Source organism: Phacochoerus africanus, chromosome 4 (assembly GCF_016906955.1).
Source record: "Phacochoerus africanus isolate WHEZ1 chromosome 4, ROS_Pafr_v1, whole genome shotgun sequence".
Classification (NCBI taxonomy): domain Eukaryota; kingdom Metazoa; phylum Chordata; class Mammalia; order Artiodactyla; family Suidae; genus Phacochoerus; species Phacochoerus africanus.
This window is the reverse complement of record NC_062547.1, coordinates 71059185-71080054: the sequence shown is the minus strand read 5'-3', so window position 1 is coordinate 71080054 and position 20870 is coordinate 71059185. Positions and strand designations below refer to the sequence as shown.

Genomic DNA, 20870 nt, shown 5'->3' with positions numbered 1-20870 from the left:
AAAAAATAAAATAAAATAAAATAAAAAATTTAAATTTTATATTGTGTATTTTATGACAATTAAAAGAAATCAAAAAGAAAAAACAGAGTGCCCTCCCTTCTGTCTACCCCAAGACCAACTTAGTTTTCCTCTGCACTTGTCCCAGTGGTTCTCAGACTTCAACGGGCACCAGAATCACTGGGAAAGCTTGATGAAACACGAGTGGCTGGGCCTTACCCCTGGAGATTCTCATTCACAGGTCTGGGCTGGGATCCAATAATTTCCAACAAGTTGCTCTTGCCGATGCTGTTGACCCATGGACCCCACTTTGAGAACCTCAGCTCTAACTCTGTGCTTTCAGATATGGCAGCCGCAGGTCACATGTGGTTCCTCAGGCCCTTGAAATGTGGCCTGTCCAAACTGAAATGTGCTGTGAGTGTTAAAATGCACTGGATTTCAAAGAATAGGCAGTTTGGAAAAAGAAAATACAAGTATTTTATTCATAATGTTTTAGTATTAAGTGCATGTTGAAGGATACTTTGGTATCTTGAGTTAAAGACAATATTTAAAAAATTTCACCTGTTCATCTTTATACTTTTTTTTTTTTTTTTTTGGCTGCCCTGCAGCATATGGAAGTTCCCAGGACAGGGATTGGATCCGAGCCTGAAGCTGTGGCAAGGGCTGATCTTTTTAACTCACTGTGCCGGGCCAGGGATAGAACCTGTGTCCTGGTGCCGCAGTGATGCCACTGATCCTGTTGCACCACAGCAGGAACTCCATTACCTTTTTACTTTTTTTTTTTTTTTTTTTGCTTTTTAGGGCCACACATGTGGCATAGAGGTTCCCAGGCTAGAGGTCCACTCAGAGCTACTGCTGCCAGCCTATGCCACAGCCACAGCAACACCAGATCTGAGTTATGTCTGTGACCTACACCACAGCTCATAGCAACGCCAGATCCTTAACCCACTGAGCGAGGCCAGGGATTGAACCCACAATCTCATGGTTCCTAGTCAGATTCATTTCCACTGTGCCACAACTGGCACTCCCTAGATTTTGTTTGTTTGTTTGTTTTTTAATTGCACCCGAGGCATGTGGAAGTTCTGGGCCAGGGATCAAACCCGATCCACCACCATAACCAGAGCCACAGCAGTGACAACACTGGAACCTTTACCCGCTGAGCCACCAGGGAACTCTGAGCCTAATTTAATTTAATTATACAAAATAAAATAGTCAAATCTTTTTTCCTTTTGTCTTTTTAGGGCCATACCCTTGGTATATGAAGGCTCCCAAGCTAGGGGTTGAATCGAAGTTGTAGTCGCTGGCCTACACAACAGCAACAGCAATGCCAGATCCAAGCCGTGTCTGCGACCTACACCACAGCTCATGGCAGTGCCGGATCCTTAACCCACTGAGTGAGGCCAGGGATTGAACCTGCGTCCTCATGGATACTAGTCAGATTCATTTCCGCTGAGCCATGACAGGAACTCCAAAATAGTCAAATCTTTGGAATACAACAACAACCCAAAAAAATTACACAGGTGGTAGGAATGAGGATTGACTGCAAATTGGAATGAGGGATCTTTTTGGGTTCTGCCTATGTTCCAAACTGGATTGTAGTCATGAGTAGACAGTTCTGTACATTGACTAAAAACTGCTTCTTAAAGTGGATGCATTTGATGATATGCAACTTACAATTGAATCAGGCCATTTAAAAATAACGTGTGTGGCTTCAGTTCTAGTGGATAGGGAATATCTAAATCCATGGTTTCCAAACTCTAAAGTACATGCGGTTCCTGGGACCTCGTTAAAATGAAGATTCTGATGCAGTGAGTCTAAAGTAGAGCCTGGGCCTCTGGGTTTGTAACTAGCTCAGAGGATCCTCAAGCTGTTGGTTTAGAAACTACACTTTCAGTACTTTATGAACCACTGTCTTAGAACTTTCACCAGATGCTACCTGCCTTTTTTCCCCCCGACTAGTTCAATGTCAATCTCCCCACTTGGCTCTCAGTTCAATGAGAGCAGTTGTGTCCGCTGACCTGTTTTGTCCTCCATCCACACAGTGGCGCTTGACTAAAATTTTGAAGTATAACAAGATGTAACCCGGTATGCAGCTGTGATCAGGGAGATGGATCCATATGTATCAATACAGAAAAATACACAGCGTGATGGGTTTTCACTGTGTAAAAGGGAAGGTGTCCGCACCTGCTTGGATGCTTGAGTTTGCAGCAGGGAAAGAGCAGTGGAAGGGCTGGAAGGAACTGCTCCTAGAGGTCTCCTTACTTCTCCCTGTGGACCTCAGGCTACCGTTTGTTTGTTTCTGTATTTATGGCTGCACCATTGGCATATGGAAATTCCCAGGCTAGGGGTTGAATGGGAGCTGCAGCCACCCACTTATACCACAGCCATGGCAATACTGGATCCAAGCTGCATCTGATATCCATGCAGCAGAATATCAGATCCTTAACCAGGGGATGTGGTTAGAGGGTGGGGATTGAACCTACATCCTCATAGACACTATATCAGGTTCTTAACTCACCAAGCCCTGATGAGAACGCCTCAGGCTACTGTTTCATTAGAACCAGTCACTAGAAACACAGCCACTGCTACAAATTCCATGGTGTGTTGGGAGCACTGGGGAAGACAGGGTGGTTCCTGGGCCTCCCCCATCCCCATGGGGAGTTGCCTGGAGGCCCCCACGCCTGGGACCACTCACTGCTCACTGGTCTGCATCAGCTCAATGAGGTCAGAGAAGAGGACATCTCGGTTCCTTTCACAGAAGCCGCTGACATCATACGAGACCTATTGGAAGGTGGCATGGTGGGAGTGAGGGGCGAGGCCAGGGGTCAAGGGGTCTGCTCTGAGGTAAGAGGACTGGGCTGTGCCTAAGTTTCAGAATAGGGGGTCAGGGTAGCCTGCGCCTGGGGGGCCCTGGAGGTCTGGTCTTCAAGTTGAGGTTGGAGGGTTAGGTTTGCAGTTTGGGTCAGAGGTGAGGGAAGGTGGGGGTTACAGTCCAGAACAGGGGAAGGGGGCTACAGGCTGGATCAAAAGGAGGGGGAGGTAGCAGTTATCACCCAAACTGGGGGGTGAATTGTTGCAATCTGGGTGGTGGGTTCCTGGGAGGGGGTGTGCCATTGGATGTGGATTCAAAGGGTCAGTATCTGTGTTATGGGTGATTTGGGGGCTGGAGGCTGTGTCAGGAGGGTTACAGCACTGGTTGGGGATTGGGGTGGGGTGGGGAATGGGGGGTGAGTGGCAGTGGGGGTCAGGTTTAAGCCAGGCTTGTAGGCTGGGTCTGCCATCTGAGGTAGGGGGCTCTGCTCAGTCCCAGTGGATGGGGGCTACTCCCTGGCTCAGGAAACATGGGGGCTCTGGCCCACTTTAGGGATTGGTAGGGACCCTTGGGGCTGTTTGCTGCTCATGCCCAAGTCAGTGGGAAGACTGCAGGAGCTCCTCTGTGGTGCAGCAATTTAAGGATCTGGTGTTGTTGCTGCAGCGGCTTGGGTTGTTGCTGTGGCTCAGGTTTGATCCCTGGACCTGGGAACTTCCACATGCCACAGGCATGGCCAAAAAAAAAAAAAAAAAAAAGAGAGAGTCTGCAGTCCCGTAAACTGGGGAGGAGGATCATGGTCAGGGTCAGAGGCCAGTGGATTTCTAAAGCCTGGGGAGGGGTCTCTGTAGGGGGCTCCCATCCATTGTGGAGGTGATGGCTCCCAGCAAGGGCCTGGGATCAGGAGGAGAGGGACTGTGTCCTGGGTTGGGGGATAGTGGGATTTTCAGCTCAGACTGCGGCTTGGGGGAGGGTCTGCTGCCCAGTTGGGGGCTGATGGGAGGGAGTTTGTGTCCTTTAAGGGGTGGGGGGTTGCCGTGTTAGTTGAGAGAGCCAAGGGCTTGATTAGGGGATTTTGCAGCCCTGCCTGAAGCATCATGGGGGCTGGGGGGTGGAAAAGAGTCCAGGCCCGTTCCTAGGGGTCAGTGGGAGGGGGTTGGTATTCCTGGACAGTCGTGGCAGGGCTGGAGAAGGGAGTTGGTGGGGCTCTCCAGCCTTAGGGGGTCTCACAGAATCCTTCAGTTGGGAGATGGGGAGGCTGCAGCCCAGAGCTCCTGGGGTCTGCAGGGTCGGGGGCGCGGCGCACCTTGCCAGCGTAGTGGTGGATGACAAAGCCAGAGCTCCAGCTGTTGAAGTGCTCATGGGTGCCCACGGCCGCCTGCAGCTTCTGCAGCAGCGTCTGGTCGGCACCGCCGCCCGTGGCGTGCATGGTGGCGCACACGTCGTCCAGAACGCTCATGATGCCTGGGGGACTCTGTGGAGCGAGGGCCGAGAGGGGCAGGGTTCAGCCTGGCCCCTGCCGGGCCCTGCCCCCATCCCACCCATTGGGGTTTCCAAATACAAGAACAAACGGTGGAAAGTGGGGGGTAGAGGTGTAGGGCCTGCCCTGAAAGCTCGCTGTTGCAGGATGCTGTGGGAGACTCCATAAGGGATCCGTGCTTCTCTCCTTTCCCCAGGCTGAGATGTTGGGCGACCTGTCAGCTTTGATCCCACTCCCCTGAGCAGCCTGCCTAGGGTGGATGTTTGTTGAGTGAATAAACAAAAGGTGAGCAGGTGGGCAGAGTGAATGGGTGAGGTGGCTGATGGGTATCGTCAATGGGGCTCCATCTTGTCCAAGAGGGAGCTTGGATGAGAAGGACCTATAAGGGCTGGAACCCCCCGGGGCTCTCCTAGGTCCAGCTTCAGGGCCCAGTGAGAACCCCTAAATCTGGCCCAGTCCTCACCAGCTTGTTTTCGATGAGGTCACAGACGATTTTGTTGTTGAAGTACTGGATGGGGGTCCAGCGGATGCCCTCCTGTACATACTCCTCCTGAGGGTGACCAAGGGGGCAGGGATAGGACTGGGTGTCTAGGCAAAGTGCCAGTGTTTCTAGAATTTCAGCTTCATGAGGGTGAGTGAAGGTATGACAGATGTTTGCCTCCCATATAATGTTCCCCCATCTCATCGCTTAGGATTGTCTCTGGTCACAGAGCCCATCGCCCCATGCAGGGCAGGTTGGAAGTTCCCCCAGGGGTCCTAGAATTGACCCCCAATTGGCTGAAGTGTTGCTTTCTCATGAACACATCCTAGTCTGGCTTTCTTTTTTTCTTTTTTTTTTTTTCCAAATGTCCTCACCTGTGGCCTATGGAAGTCCCCGAGCCAGGGGGTGAATCTGAGCCAGAGCTGTGACCTAATATAGGATCCTTAACCCACTGCACCAGGCCGGGTATTGAACCTGCACCCCTGCAGCACCCCTGCAGCACTGCAGTCAGATTCTTTTTTTTTTTTTGTCTTTTGGTCTTTTTAGGGGTGCATCTGCGGCATATGGAGGTTCCCAGGCTAGGGGTCCCATCAGAGCTGTTGCCGCCAGTCTACACCACAGCCACAGCCATGCCAGATCCGAGCCACATCTGCGACCTACACCACAGCTCACGGCAACGCTGGATCCTTAAGCCACTGAGCAAGGCCAGGGATCGAACCCGTAACCTCATGGTTCCTAGTCAGATTCATTTCTGCTGTGCCACAACGGGCACTCCTTTTTTTTTTTTTTTTTTTTCTTTTTAGAGCCACACCTGAGGCATATGGAAGTTCTCAGGCTAGGAGTCGAATGCCACAGCCACAGGAATGCAGGATCCCAGCTGAGTCTGCGACCTACACCACAGCTCACAATAAAGCAGGATCCTTAACCAATGAGTAAGGCCAGGGATTGAACCTGTATCCTCAAGTGTTGGATTTGTTATTGCTGAGCCACAATGGGAGCTCCTGCTGTCAGAGTCTTAACCCACTGCACCACCGTGGGAACTCCTGGCTCTTTAAAAATCCCTTTCTCGGAGTTCCCGTCGTGGTTCAGTGGTTAATGAATTCGACTAGGAACTACGAGGTTGCAGGTTCGATCCCTGCCCTTGCTCAGTGGGTTAAGGATCCCGTATTGCCATGAGCTGTGGTGTAGGTTGCAGATGTGGCTCGGATGTGGCATTGCTGTGGCTCTGGCTTAGGCCAGCGGCTACAGCTCTGATTAGATCCCTAGCCTGGGAACCTCCATATGCCGTGGGAGCGGCCCCAGAAAAGGCAACAAGACCAAAAAAAAAAAAAAATCCCTTTCTCATTTCCTCAATCATCTCCTGGTATTTGCCCTGAATCCTGTGGCATGCAGGTTCCAGGGCCGGAAATCAAACCTGTGCCATAGCAGTGACAATGCCAGATCCTTAACCCACTGAGCCACCAGGGAACTCCAAAAAAAACTAGCAGGGATTTTTGTCCATCCTGTTTCCTTACTACTGCAAATAATGCCTGGTACACAGCAGGTGCTCAAAAAATAATTGTTGAAGGTGTGGACAAAGAGGCTATTCCCCAGCCCTTGTCAAAGCTCTAGAGGCAGAAAACCTCTTTGAAGGAAACCTCACAGTAGAACTTGAACAGATCAGCAGGGAGTCGTGCCATGCCAGTGTGAGGCTGGGGTGTCCCCTGGTTGCTTGGTGACCTTCATGGTCCTACCCCACCCCGTGTCCCCTGATCTTGGCCACTTGGTTGCCCCTGCCCACCTGTTCAGCCTTGAGGGTGAGTTCGATAAAGATCTGCTGTAGCTTCTCATTGACGAAGTTGATGCAGAACTGCTCAAAGCCATTTTTCTGCCAAAGGAAGAACAGAGGGCTGTCCTCAGTGGGCTGAAATGCTTGGCTCCAGGGTCACTACACCACCCCAGGATGCATATGGGCTGGTAGCAGGCTTGTACCTGGAAGATCTCAAAGCCGTAGATGTCAAGCACGCCGATGCTGTACTCCTCCTGGGGCTTCTGCATGGCACGGTTGATGGCCTGCAATGCAGTAGGATACTAGGTAAGTGGGTGCACTGGCCCGCTACTCTCTTGAGATGCTCTTTGCCATGTTTTTAGGCTGTGGCCTCTCCCACCGGTTTCTCTCCTGCCTTCCCCACCTCTGTGCATACCCCACCCTTGTCTGTCATTCCTATGAGGTGTTAGACCATCTGAGCTCCTGCTTTGGGAGCTGGCTCTGCCCCTTCACCACTTTGCACCTCTATTTGCTCATCATGGATTAACAACAGCAACTCTTTTATAGGTGTTTTTTTGAAAAGAATTAAACAAATTGATGCATGTAAAACAGAACTGTAGCTGGTACACATTACGTGCTATGGAATGTTGGCTACTGTAATCACTATTCTTTTTATTTGGTGGGGTTTTGGCCACCTTTGTGGCATGTGGAAGTTCCTCGCCCAGGATGGAACCCATGCCACATTAGCAGTCTGAGCCACTGCAGTGACAACACCAGATCCTTAACCTGCTCTGCCACAAGGGAACTCCATCACTATTCTTTACAGCCACACCTGCAGCATATGGAAATTCCCAGGCTAGGGGTCAAATCAGAGCTGCAACTGCTGGCCTACACCACAGCCACAACAAAGCCAGATCTGAGCTGCATCTTTCATCTGCACCATAGCTCATGACATTGTTGGATCCTTAATCCACTGGGTGAGGCCAGGGATCGAACCTGCATCCTCGTGGATACTAGTCAGGCTCTTAACTGGCTGAGCCACAATGGGAACTCTCACTATTCTTTTTAATTTTATTTATTCTTTTTAATTGTATTTATTCTTTTTATTTTTTTGGCCATGCCCTATGGCATGCATAAATTCCCAGGCCAGGGTTTGAACCTGCATCGCAGCAGTGACAGCACCAGATCCTTTAACCACTAGGCCACCAGGGAACTCCAATAGTCACTATTCTTGACCTTGACACGTCCTGGTCTCATCTACCCCCATCCAGCCCATCGCTTTGTCCTCCTGATAGCCCCCGCTTTGTAGCTCTCAAATGCACCCAGCCTTTTCTACCCCAACAGCCCCCACATCAGTCCAGGCCTGGACGTTTCCAATAGCCCCCTCCTTCCTGGGCTCCGTGTCACAGCCGTGAAGCCCCTCAGTCTCTCATCTAATTATATCCTGCCCTGCTTGACATCCCACTGGGCACTTGTGAGGTCGTGACAGTCAAGATGCACCCCCCAACCCCTGTTTGGCTGGTCCAAGTCCAGGTCCAGAACCCCTTCCCACTCCCCAGCCCCACTCACCTCCACAAGGAAGTCGAAGAGACGGGCATAGAGCCCCTTGGCCAGGGCATCCCGTGTGTAGGCTGCCTGCTCCACGTTCAGGGTCACGTCAATGGACTCGCTGCGCCCACCCCAGCGGCTGTCCATCTTGCGGCTGGTCAGCTTCTCCTGCAGCCGCCCGCTGTCAATGCCCAGGAGGTAGGCGGGGAAGGCCAGGACTGTGGGATGGGAGTGTAGGGGGAAAGGAGGCAGCCGGTCAGGCTCTTTGTGGGTGCCCTCATCTCTCCTTGTTTTGTTTATTTATTTATTTGGCCATGCCTACAGCATGTAAAAGTTCCCGAGCCAGGGGTCAAACCCAAGCCAGAAACCAGAGCCAGAAACCAGAGCCAGAAGCAGTGACAACACTGGATCCTTAATCCACTGAGCCACCAGGGACCTCCTCTCCCCATTTTGCCCAGTGACATCAATATTGTTCTTAGGGGTCCTCACCCTCTGGGGGCTGCTCTGGGAGGAAGCAGTTCACACATATACACATGCCCCCTGTCCACAGCACCCACACTCACGGTCTGCACTCTCCACCCGGGCATAATTTCCATCTTCGCAGAAGCTAATGTTTCCCAGGTGCAAGATCCCCGCCACGAGCTGCAGAACCAGCTGCTGGATGTTGGGCGGGATCCCGATGACCTGCATGGCGTTCTGAGGGCACAACAGCGACAGAGCCTGTGCCACAAGTCTTGACTTCCAGCCTGCCCCTGGGTTAGGTTTCAGGGGCAGCAGCACAGATGTGGGGAGTCAGGACATGTGAGTCTTTATCTCTTTCACCTGCTTGCTGTGTGACCTTGAGCAAGTCTCTGCCTCTCTCTGGGTCTTGGTTTCCCGATTTTGTTTGTTTGTCTTTTTGCCTCTTAGAGCCGCTCCCACGGCATATGGAGGTTCCCAGGCTAGGGGTCTAATCGGAGCTGTAGCCGCTGGCCTACACCACAGCCACAGCAACGTGGGATCCGAGCCGCGTCTGCAACCTACACCACAGCTCACGGCAACGCCGGAGCTTAACCCACTGAGCAAGGCCAGGGATCGAACCCGCAACCTCATGGTTCCTAGTCGGATTCGTTAACCACTGCGCCAGGATGGGAACTCCCTGGTTTCCCGATTTATAACATGAGGAGTTTCCTGGGGCACTGGGTCACCTTGTTGTACAGCAGCAATGATCACGCCCTTGTAAATTCACTACATTTCAATAAAACTTAAAAAAATAGCCACATTTGGCCAGGGGCTCTCCAAAAAAAAGAAAAGTTTCTTGGGAGCTGAAGTGGCGGTTGGTGCTCACCAGAGTCTCGCTGAAGTCGCTCCGGTCATCGGTGCCGTCCACCTTGTAGGTGTCTGATTGGTTGAGGTAGTAATAGTAGTCGGGGGTCATGAGCCCCAGGTTCTGCCGCTGCTCCTGAGAGGCCCCTTCCAGCAGCTGGAGGATGCGCCATGCTCATGCTTATAGTGGAGGACTGGCACAGCCCTCGTAATCCCCCGGTCCTCACTGTCATGGGCTCCCGAACCCTGACCCTCTCATTGTCTCCCCCTGGGCCCCCCAGTGGGGCTCCCTCTGCCCCAGCCCACAGCCCCCTTCCTTGCACCTGGTAGTAGATGTGGAAGTTCCTCTCGTTTTCATTTTGCATGACCACGCGAGATTTCTCCAGCAAGAAGTTGGAGATCTTGCCCCCGTCGGGCTCTCCACCACGGCTGAACTGGATCTCGAAGTACTTGCCCTGAACCCGAGAGAGCCACATCAGCCCCCCAGGGGCTCAGGGCTGCAGGTGCCGGAAGATTGGGGCTGGGTCTTATGAACCCAGCCTCCTTTGCTCCTCTTCGTCGTGTGACCTCAAGTGGCTTTCCTCTCTCCACCTCCCACTTATTATTATTTTCACCAGCTCCTTCCTTCCAGCCTTTGCTTAAGCTGTGTCCTGGCCAGGAATGCCTTTTCCTCCCTCCTTGATGATCAATGCCCTCACGAGGGGGAATCTAGTTTTGTGCCTGGCACAGAGAAGTATCATATTTTATTGACAGCTCTCCAGCAATGCCACCACAAGAGGTCTCCATGTCTCTGTGGGATGCTGCTGGGTCCAAGGACCCTGGGCATCTCCTACATGTTGTCTCTGAGCCCAGAGCAGGGGCCCCACCGGCTCCTTCTTTGGTCTCTGACACCGTCTGGGTTCTGCTGTGGCCAGAGTTTGGAAGGCAGACAAGCTACCTTGTGTCTCCTTTCTGCCACCTCCATCCAGTTACAATACAAATGACATCATCGTACAATTAAACACCTATAATGTATGACAAATACTCATTCTTTCTTTTTCTTTTTCTTTTTTTTTTTTTTAGGGCCACACTTGCAGCATATGGAGGTTCCCAGGCTAGGGGTCCAATTGGAGCTATAGCTGCAGGCTTGCACCACAGCTACAGCCACATCAGATCCGAACCACGTCTACCACCTACACTACAGCTCACGGCAACACCAGATCCTTAGCTCACTAAGAGATGCCAGGGATCCACTGCACCACAATGGGAACTCCGACAAACACTCATTCTTATGTACCATAAAACTATATAAAATAAAATAGAATTAGGTATTTTTGAAGTTCATCCATGTTTCTGTGTGTATTAGTAGTTTGAAAGCACACAACTGTGTGATTCTGTCTATATGAACTTCTAGACCTGCTGAAACTAATCTATGGTGAAAAAAAAACCAGAATGCTTGTTTCTGGGGTAAGGAAAGAGCAGCAATTGATGAGAAAGAGACAAGAGGGAACTTTCTGGAAAGATGGTGATGTTCTGTATATTGATATGGTTTGGGTTGCACAGGTGTATGCATTTGTCCAAACTCAGTGAATGATACCTTTTAGATTTGTGTATTTTGCTGTATGCAAATTTTACTTTAAAAAAGACAAGAGAATTGCAAAATTATATTGGACTATAATTAATGGTATTCATGCTGAAGTTTTTAGAGGGAAATATATGATGTCTGCAGCTTAGTTTGCAGTGCATCAGGAAAAAAAAATGGATGGAGGAGTTTCTGCTGTGGTTCAGCCGGTTAAGAACCTGACTAGTTTCCATGAAGATGCAGGTTCGATCCCTGGCCTTGCTCAGTGGCTTAAGGATCCTGCATTGCTGCAGGCTGAGGTGTAGGTTGCAGATGCATTTGGGATCTGATGTTGCCATGGCTATGGCGTTGAGCTCAGCTGCCACTCCCACTGGACGCCTAGCCCGGGAACTTCTATATTCCACAGGTACTGCTGTTAAAAAAAAAAAGGGTGGACGGAGATATGATTAAACAAGTATAGCAAAATATTAATGGTAGAATCTAGGAGATGGGCATACGGAGATTCACTGTTGTAGTCATTCAACTTTTCTTTTCTTTTTTTGTTTTTGTCTTTTTTTGCGATTTCTTGGGCCGCTCCCACGGCATATGGAAGTTCCCAGGCTAGGGGTCTAGTCAGAGCTAGCCACTGGCCTACGCCAGAGCCACAGCAAAGCTGGATCTGAGCCGCGTCTGCAACCTACACCACAGCTCATGGCAACACTGGATCGTTAACCCACCAAGCAAGGGCAGGGATCGAACCCGCAACCTCATGGTTCCTAGTCGGATTCGTTAACCCCTGCGCCACGACGGGAACTCCTAACTTTTCCATGTATATGAAAATTTTTACAATAAAATGTTGGGGAGGATACTTCAAATATAATTACATTATAAAAATATATTAGAAAATAAAATGCAATAAGTTGCTATAACTAGTTATATGCAGAGAAATAAAACAATCTCATCAGCGTCAGAACTCATTAAGCTATTTCCACGTTCAGGCATTTACTGAAAACTGAGGTCTATGAGATAAATATTAACATTATCTGTATTCCAACAGAGGAACTCCACAAGGTTACACTGTTTGTTTTTTTTTTTTGTCCAAGCCACCCATTTAAACAGTGGCTGAAACAGATGATAAATCCAAGTCCGTTTACCTATTCTGTCTTCCCTTGGGCTCAGCATAGCACCTGACACAAAGGAGTCCAAGAACTATTTGTTGAAAGAAAGAGTGAATGAGGGAGTAAATGGGACCTTAAATGTAAATAGTAACAGGTGTAGCCTGGTTGCAGCCAGGGGAAGAGTATTTAAGAATGCTACATAGGGGGAGTTCTCTGATGGCCTAGCGGGTTGAGGCTCCTGCGTTCTCACCGCTGTGGCTCTGGTTGCTGCTGTGCGGCGTAGGTTCAATCCCTGGCCCAGGAATTCCCACATACTGCCTGTGTGGCAAAAAAGAAAAAAAAAACAAAAAACAACAAAAAAACCCAAGAGAGAACCTGAAATAAACGTTGCAACTCTCATTTAAAAAAAAAAAAAAAAGAATGCTACATAGGGAGTTCCTGTTGTGGCACAGTGGGAATGAATCGAAGAATGATGAGGTTGCAGGTTCGATTCCTGGCCTCGCTCAGTGGGTTAAGGATCCAGTGTTGCCGTGAGCTGTGGTATAGGTTGCAGAAGTGGCTCGGATCCTGCATTGCTGTGACTGTGGTGTAGGCCGGTAGCTGTAGCTCCGATGGGACCCCTAGCCTGGGAACCTCCATATGCCGTAGGTGGGGCCCTAAAAAAAAAGAATGCTACAGAGACATGTCAGGGCCTCTACAGGTATGCTGACGGGGGACTGTTTTTTGGGTGGACCCTGAATAGGAAGTAAGTCTCCCTCTCAGGAGCAGGTAGTTCCTGTCTTCTTGAGCAGGGGATGTGTATGTGGTGGTAACATCTGAGAGAGAGAGAGAAAGAGAGACGGGTGGAGGGAACTTGTACTCCAAGCAGGGCCAGAGACTCACAAAGCGACTGGAATTATTGTTGCGCACGGTCTTGGCATTGCCAAAGGCTTCCAGCAGTGGGTTTGATTGCAGGATGATATCCTTCACATGCTGGGGAAAAAGGCAGGTGGGGTGGGAAGAGGTCAGACTGAGGTAGGGTGTGGGAATTTGGGGGTGCCGCATGAAATACCAGTGCAGCGTGGGGATACCCAGCTCTCCTTTCTGTTTTCACCTTACCTGGACCTTCTCGCCCCCTCCTGACACCTTGGAGATGTAGCCCATGATGTATTTGGCTGCCACTGTCTTCCCAGCTCCACTTTCTCCACTGGGGATGGGCGAGAGAAGGCATGATCAGTGACCCCAGGGTGGGGGAGGTACCCCTCCCAGTGCCTGATTATTCTTTTTTTTTTTTTGTCTTTTTGCTTTTTTAGGGCTGCACCTGTGGCATATGGAGGTTTCCAGGCTAGGGGTCCAATTGGAGCTACAGCTCTGGTCTACACCACAGCCACAGCAATGACAGATCCAAGCCGCGTCTGCGACCTACACCACAGCTCACAGCAATGCTGGATCCTTAACCTACTGAGTGAGGCCAGGGATCGAACCCACAATCTCACGGTTCTTAGTCGGATTCATTTCTGCTGCACCACTATGGGAACTCCTGATCATTCTTATATTCATTGAACACCTACTGTGTGCCAGGCAATAGTCCAGGCACTGGAGATACAACCGTGAACAAGACAGTTCCAAACCTCTTGTCCTCCGGGAACTGACATTTAGATGGGACAGATGGGCACTAGCAGAATGAATATATAAAATATATCACGGGTCAAACGGTGACAAGGAAAGTAAAGCAGGGCCAGGGGTGGAGGGGGACAGTGAGGCTCTGTTTGCATCAGGAGGTCCAAGCAAACCTCACTGGGGTGGTGATGCTGTTAGAGCGGGGCCTGGGCAGGAGGGTTTGTGGCACCCCGTCTGTACCTGATGATGACACACTGGTTCTCACAGTCAATGAGCATGTTCCGGTACATGTTGTCCGTGAGGGCATAGATGTGCGGGGGATTCTCGTACTGGGCCTGGCGGGGGGAGGTCAGGGCTCAGCCTAGGGCTGGGAGCCAGGGGTCCTGGATCTGTGCCTCCCACCTGGCCCTGGCCTCACCGCGCCCTGGTAGAGGTCGATCTCTCGGTCAGTGAAGTAGGGCATCTGCTTGAAAGGGTTTACGGAGATGAGCACGGAGCCGATGTAGGTCTGGGGTGGGGTGGTTAAGGGCCACGCAGTGTCCCGGCAAGCTGTATCCCTCATGGGCCCCTCATTCAGCTCCCCTGAGGCCTCCAAGAGCCCCATTGTTTGGAGGAAGAGATGGAGCTACTCAGGTGCACCCCAGGTATCTTGGGGAAAAAACTGAGCTGGGTCAAGAATGAGGGAGAACAGAATTTGCTATGGGGGGGAGGGATGAGGGCCACGACCACCCCCAACTGCTCTCACTCCACGGTCTCCTGTCCTATCACCCAATGCTCTTTTTGTTTGTTTGTTTGTTTTTTAGGGCCACACCCACGGCATATGGAAGTTCCCAGGCTAGGGGTCCAATCGGAGCTGTAGCCACCGGCCTACACCAGAGCCACAGCCACGCCAGATCCAAGCTGCATCTGTGACCTACGCCACAGCTCACGGCAATGCTGGATCCTTAACCCACTGAGCGAGGCCAGGGGTCGAACCCGCATCCTCATGGATCCTAGTTGGGTTCATTAACTGCTGAGCCACGAAGGGAACTCCCACCCAGTGCTCTTACTGCCCATTCCCCACCGCCAGCCCCCACCCTCGTTCCTGTGCTCAGATATCTGTGTATCTCTTCCCTGCTGCTGTCCCTCTGCCATCCCTCCCCATACTCATCCGCACACACACACATCCCTCCATCCATTGGTCAGTCACCCTCCTGTCCCTCTGTCCTTCACCTGCCCACCCCACCCACGGCCCAGGGTACAAAGATGTAATCGTCCATGAAGCGCTTGCGGAGGTTGCCCACAATGGCGTCCTCGGTGATCTGGGGCAGCAGCACCATGTCGTCCACGCCGCTCTGCTTCACATTGTGGCTCTGCCAGTGGAAGCGCTCCTTGCTGCCCTGGGGATGGGGGTGGGAGGGTGGGGGTGAGCCCCTGCAGGGGGCGTGGTGGGGGCTGGTGCCTCAGCACCCCGGCCTGGCTCACCTCGATCACCAGCTTCTGATGGATGCAGCCCCCCTGGCCCCCCCACCTCTCTTCCTCCTTCCCTATCTCAGGGACACCAGGAGAGGTAGGTCCAGTCCAGGCTCCCTGCTCCCAAAGGAGGAGGCCAGACAGAATGGCAGCCTACAAGCATCCCTCAGCCCTCTCTTTTGGTCCCCCAAACCTCCCCTTGGTGTCCCGTTGCCATGGAGGAGACAGCTATGTCTGGCCCATCAAGGTAGAGTGCGCCTGGGGCTCTGGCGACTATGGGAGGGGAAGGGCTTGACGGTGGAGTCCATTCATTCACCCTGCTTCTCACCTCCCCAATCCCACTCTCCCTGCCTCAGCCCAGGTTGAGTCCCTAACTTCTCTGTGGCATTTATTTATTTATTTATTTATTTATTTATTTATTTAGCTTTTTAGGGCTGCACCTGCAGCATATGGGGGTTCCCAGGCTAGAGTCAGATCGGAGCTACAGCTGCTGGCCTACGCCACAGCCACAGCAACACAGGATCTGAGCTGTGTCTGCAACCTACCCCACAGCACACAGCAATGCTGGATCCTTAACCCACTGATCGAGGCCAGGGATCGAACCTGCAACCTCATGGTTCTGAGTCAGATTGGTTTCCACGGCGCCACGACGGGAATTCCCTCCGTGGCATTTAACCTGCTGCTACCCCTTCGACCTTGAGTTGGCCTCCTTCCTCCTGCTCCCCTTCTCCTCACTTAGAGCCATCCTGGCGCATTCCTTTGAGATCCTCTCAGCCACCACATGGCTGCAACCTCTGCTTCTGTGCCTGGCTGTGACCCTGGTCCTCAGCTCCCAGAGCCTTCCCACCGCCTCCCGCACCTTCTCAGGATTCCACTTTGCCTTCTCACTTCCTCCCTCAGCCTTTTATTTATTTATTTATTTTGTCTTTTTGCCATTTCTTGGGCCGCTTCTGTGGCACATGGAAGTTCCCAGGCTAGGGGTCGAATTGGAGCTGTAGCCACCGGCCTACACCAGAGCCACAGCAATGTGGGATCCAAGCCAAGTCTGCAACCTACACCACAGCTCACGGCAATGCTGGATCCTTAACCCACTGAGCAAGGCCAGGATAGAACCTGCAACCTCATGGTTCCTAGTTGGAGTCATTAACCCCTGAGCCATGATGGGAACTCTCCTCCCTCAGCTTTTCATCAGATAACACCTTCCTTAGGCCTCAAGGAAGAAGCTCGGACACCGGCTTGTCTCAAAGCACCTCCACTAGGAAACCTCCTGGGAACCCTTTCTGCTTTTAGCCCAAATGACCTCATCCAGCGCCTTAAACACTTATGTATACCGGCTCTCTCAGGCCCCCTCTGCCTCCGTTCAGAATACCCCGTCACCCTGTTCAGCACACCGAGTGATGTCAGCCTGGAGCTCTCCTGTCTGATAAACTCAGGCTTGACACAATCAACATTGACGGAGCATCCACGACACGCCCGACCCTGGGAGGGGGTGTCACCCATGGTATTGGCAATCCTCAGAGTGGCTCAGTGTGGTGTGGGCTAGGAGGGAGACTGAGGCTTGGGAAGTATTTGGCCCTTGACTAAAGATGCAGCCAAACTGTTTCCAAGGATGTGGGGTTCGAATCTGGGTCCATCTGACAGTAAAGGCCAGGTTCTTGCATCCATACTCATGAGTGGCTGGGACCCGAGGGGTGTTAGGGGTGGGATGTGAAAGCCAAGAAAGCTTGATCTAGAGCAGGGAGGATGGGTGCCCCAGACAGAGTGAACTGCCCGGGCAGAGGTGCAGCAGTGTGACTGAAGCAGGAACAGCATACAGAGGCGGGAATGTGGGAGGCCAGGGCTTGACCCCCTCAGACTGCTTCCAACCTGAGCAGTGAGAGTGAGCTTTTCTTTTTCTTTCTTTCTTTCTTTCCTTCCTTCCTTCTTTCTTTCTTTTCTTCCTTCTTTCTTTCTTTCTCTTCCTTCCTTTCTTTCTTTCTCCCTCCCTCCCTCCCCCTCTCTCTCTCTCTTTCTTTCTTTCTGCCGCACCTGCAGCATATGGAAATTCTCAGGCTAGGGGTCATATCAGAGCTGCAGCTGCCAGCCACAGCCACAGCCACAGCCACAGCAACACCAGATCCGAGCTGTGTCTGTGACCTACACCACAGCTCATGGCAATGCTGGATCCCTTAACCCACTGAGCGAGGCCAGGGATTGAACCTGCATCCTCATGGATATTAATTGGGTTCGTGACCACTGAGCCACAACAGGAACTCCTACGTAGGCCTCTTAACCTGCTGAGCCATGAGACTCAGAGTTTTTCATATGGCAAATATGATCTCATCTCTCTGTGGCTGAACCTGTCTCTGGCTTCCCATCACTCCCACCCCCATGCATCCACTCTACAAGGAATTCTTTTTTTGCCTTTTTAGGGCCACACTGGCAGCACATGGAACTTCCCAGGCCAGCGGTCAAATCAGAGCTGCAGCTGCCAGCCTACACCACAGCAACGCGGGATCCAAGCCATGTCTGTGACCTGCACCACAACTCAGATTCAACGCCAGATCCCTGACCCACTGAGCGAGGCCAGGGATCCAACCCACATCCTCATGGATACTAATCAGATTCATTTCTGCTGCACCACAATGGGAACTCCCTCCAAAAGGAATTCTTGATCACCTACTGTGCCAGTAACTTAGGACTTTGGGAAAGACTCTTTGGATTTCTCACAGCGTTGTCTCTAAGCCTTTGCAGGTGCTGAGCCCTCTGGCCAGAGCTCTTCCTGCCTAGTGAATGCCAACCCATGCCTTAAGACTTGCTCAGGCGGCTCCTTCTCAGAGAAGACCTCCCTCACCCCAGGCTAGTTTGGAGCTCCCTCTGGACCCCACAACTGCCTGGGCATCCCTCACCATAGCCCCGTCGACATTCTGGACATCACATACAATAGCTGGATGATACTGCTCCTGGGGGCACTGATGGGAGGGAGTTCCCCTGTGGCACAGTGGCTTAAGGACCTGGTACTGCCACAGCTGTGGTGCAGACTGCAACTGTGGCACTGGTTCAATCCCTGGCCTGAAACTTACACATGCCACAGGTATGGCTGAAGGAAAAAAAAAAAGGAATCATGGGAGCGTTTTTTGGTTGTCCCAAAGATAAGGACATGGCTGGTATTTTCAGGGGACCACGGGTGCCAAATTTGCACATGTAGGTAACTGCATATTTTACAAATGCATAACGGTCCTGCTCGCAGGCCCCCACCCAACCCCAACGGAAGTTCATATAAGCAACAAACCTGTTTATAATCACTGGAACTGAGAACCCAATCCCATTTTATGTACAAACAGAAAAAGTGTATCTCTTTTGCATGGTTGATACCCACTGCATTTACAGGGATGTGACTATCGCGTATCAAGGGAAGGTTTAGTTTTGTTCAATTTCACTAAGAATTGCTCAGCATTGGGAAGCTTATGTTGCTTGTGGTGTTAACATGTCCTACGAAGGGGGGTGGGGGATGGGGGGTGGGACACACCTCTGAGCCCCTGGCTGCTCCAGTGGGTGTTCTCGGGCCACTGGCCTGAGCCCTTTCATCTTGCCGTGCACATTTTATTCTAAATGACTTTCTGCTCACCTTGCTGGGGATCATATTAAATATTTTTGAAAGATGGAAGTCAGCGTCTCCCTGAAATTTCACGTCACTGAATTTCATTTCAGTGTTTCAAGGGGCCTGCCCAAATGCTGGTGGTAAGAAGCAGGTGCTGGGTGGGATGCGCTAAGAACCCCCCTGGCTGGGCTGCCGGGGGAAGGCGGGTTGGTGGAGGATGAGGGTGTAAGAGCAGCAGCATGGAGGGGCTGGCGAATGTTTCCACGGCAAAGGCTGAGGTTGAGGGAGGTTAGTTGGGAGAAGCAAGGAGCTGTTGATTGGACCCCCCAGCTGTTGAAGAGCTTTTACATTCGCTGCAGACTCAGAGGGACCTCATGGCGAGTGTTGGTGAGCTCAGGATCAGAAGTCAGATTGGGAGGTCAGGAGATGTAGACAGGGAGAGAAGACTGCTTTGGGACAGTCTGGCTCTGAGAAGCGGAAGAGGAAAAGAGGCTGTGGGGAAAGGAGGGGTCAGGAGAGGGTGTTTCCTGTTTTTTCAAGATGGGGAGACCAGTGTGTTGATGAGAAGAGATGATGAAATTAGCAATCTGGGGGTGAAGTGGTGTCATTCACGAACCCTGCTCTTTCGCTGCGTTGGGGTGTGGAGGTTGAGTGGTTGTGGGGAGGTAGGGGGACTGGAAGCAGAGTCCATCTTTGAAGACCTGGGGAGGAGGGCTTGGGTGGTAACCAGGGCAATGGAGGAACAACAAAATGGAACAATAGTTAACACCCCATTGGCACCTAGTCTGTGCCAGACTCTGGTCTGAGCTTTTTCCGTGAATGACCTCATTACATCCTCTCTGCACATGCTGAGGTCAGGCCTCTGATTAGGTCCATTTTGCAAAAGAGAAAACTATGGCACAGAGAAGTGAGACATGCTCCCCAAGGACACACAGCAGGGAGGGACGATGGGTCTGAGTCAGGGGTGGCTGGGCTTGGTGGTTCAGGTCGGAGGAGAAGGGGGAGGAGACAAGATTGGTCTTGTCCAGGGTTCCCCTTGGGGGTCACCCCGGTCCCTATGTTCTCGGGACCCCCTCAGGCTCAGCTGAGACTCAAGGCCACTTCCTTTCTCTGAGGTTAAAGGTGCCGTGTCTGACTGGCTCTCCTGGACTTGGTTCCTCTTCCTGTCCCTCCTCCCTTCCCCCACCCTGCTGAGTGGGCCTCTGCCTCCTGCAGCCCCTGCTACCTCTCCCAACGTGTCCCCCACATCAGACACCCAGGACTCCCAGATCCATCCTAGCTCCAGGTGATCACAAAAACCATGGGTTGTCTGTGTTGGAGGGAGAGAAGGCTTGGCTCAAGGGGACAGTGTGTGGGAGAATTTTGGCACGGGATGGATTGGGCATGAGGCCGGGTTTGACCATTGGCTAAGTGACCTCTCATTTTCCCAAGCCTCTGTTGTCCCATCTGTAGAATGGGACGTAAATGAGCCAGTGCTGAGAAAAGATGCACTGGGTGTGCCTCAGGAAATGTCACCTCATGGCCCCAAGAGCATGTAGCAGAGGGATCTGGTTGGGCAGAGGGGCTGGTCAGCATATAGAAGGAATGGCTAAACGAATGAAGCATCATGGGATGAGCCTGCTTCCTGCCCTGTGTTATGGGGATGCATCTGTTTGTGGCCTCCAAGTCCCCAAGAGTCAAGTTGAAGCTGTTGGTTCCTAAGTCCCTCCCTTAGGGGTGAGGGTGCAACAAAGAGGTTGTGGTCACAGTTGACCACAAGCCAAGTATGACTCAGGCTGCTGGGGTTCTTGTGAAAGATAGTCAGGGGCTCGAGGTGGCTGGGGCGGGAGGGGCATGTAGCTGCTAACTTCAGCTCTTCAGAGACGCTCCCCACAACCCACGGCAGAGGAAGCAAGTCCAAGGTGATGGCTCCTGTAGGGCTGGGGCCTTGGAGCCACACTGGGGCCTTGAACACACTTCCTGAGCTCCTGTTGTGTACGGAGTTAGGTAGGGACCAGGCTTAGACTTGACTCTTAAGTGGCCCAGAAGTGAGTTGCCCAGGGGAGATGGGGATCCCAATCCGACGGCGCTAAAGAAAACTGAGGCAATCAGAGAGGGCTTCCTGTAGGAGGCAGGCCTTGCAACATCAGTGTCTTAGCCTGTATCAGTGGTGGCAGCAGGAGCCATGGGCCAGGAAGGCCTTGGGGGTGTGCAACACCAGGAATAGAGAGTCCA

The 20870-nt window shown here is 51.8% G+C and overlaps 1 protein-coding gene across 2 annotated transcripts in view; it reads right to left on the bottom strand.

The window, feature by feature from the left end:
- The window catches only part of MYO1F (myosin IF), a 39424-nt gene that overhangs the window by 15224 nt on the left and 3330 nt on the right, over positions 1 to 20870 (bottom strand). For both annotated transcript variants that reach the window (XM_047777196.1, XM_047777195.1), the window contains exons 2-15: positions 14866 to 15003; positions 14043 to 14132; positions 13865 to 13959; positions 13124 to 13211; positions 12908 to 12997; positions 9691 to 9822; positions 9390 to 9524; positions 8626 to 8758; positions 8084 to 8280; positions 6739 to 6819; positions 6548 to 6634; positions 4750 to 4836; positions 4113 to 4280; positions 2693 to 2778 (exon numbers count right to left, since the gene is read on the bottom strand). In XM_047777196.1, coding sequence (XP_047633152.1) covers positions 2693 to 2778; positions 4113 to 4280; positions 4750 to 4836; positions 6548 to 6634; positions 6739 to 6819; positions 8084 to 8280; positions 8626 to 8758; positions 9390 to 9524; positions 9691 to 9822; positions 12908 to 12997; positions 13124 to 13211; positions 13865 to 13959; positions 14043 to 14132; positions 14866 to 15003 — 1607 coding nt within the window. The remainder of the gene's footprint in view (positions 1 to 2692; positions 2779 to 4112; positions 4281 to 4749; positions 4837 to 6547; positions 6635 to 6738; positions 6820 to 8083; positions 8281 to 8625; positions 8759 to 9389; positions 9525 to 9690; positions 9823 to 12907; positions 12998 to 13123; positions 13212 to 13864; positions 13960 to 14042; positions 14133 to 14865; positions 15004 to 20870) is intronic.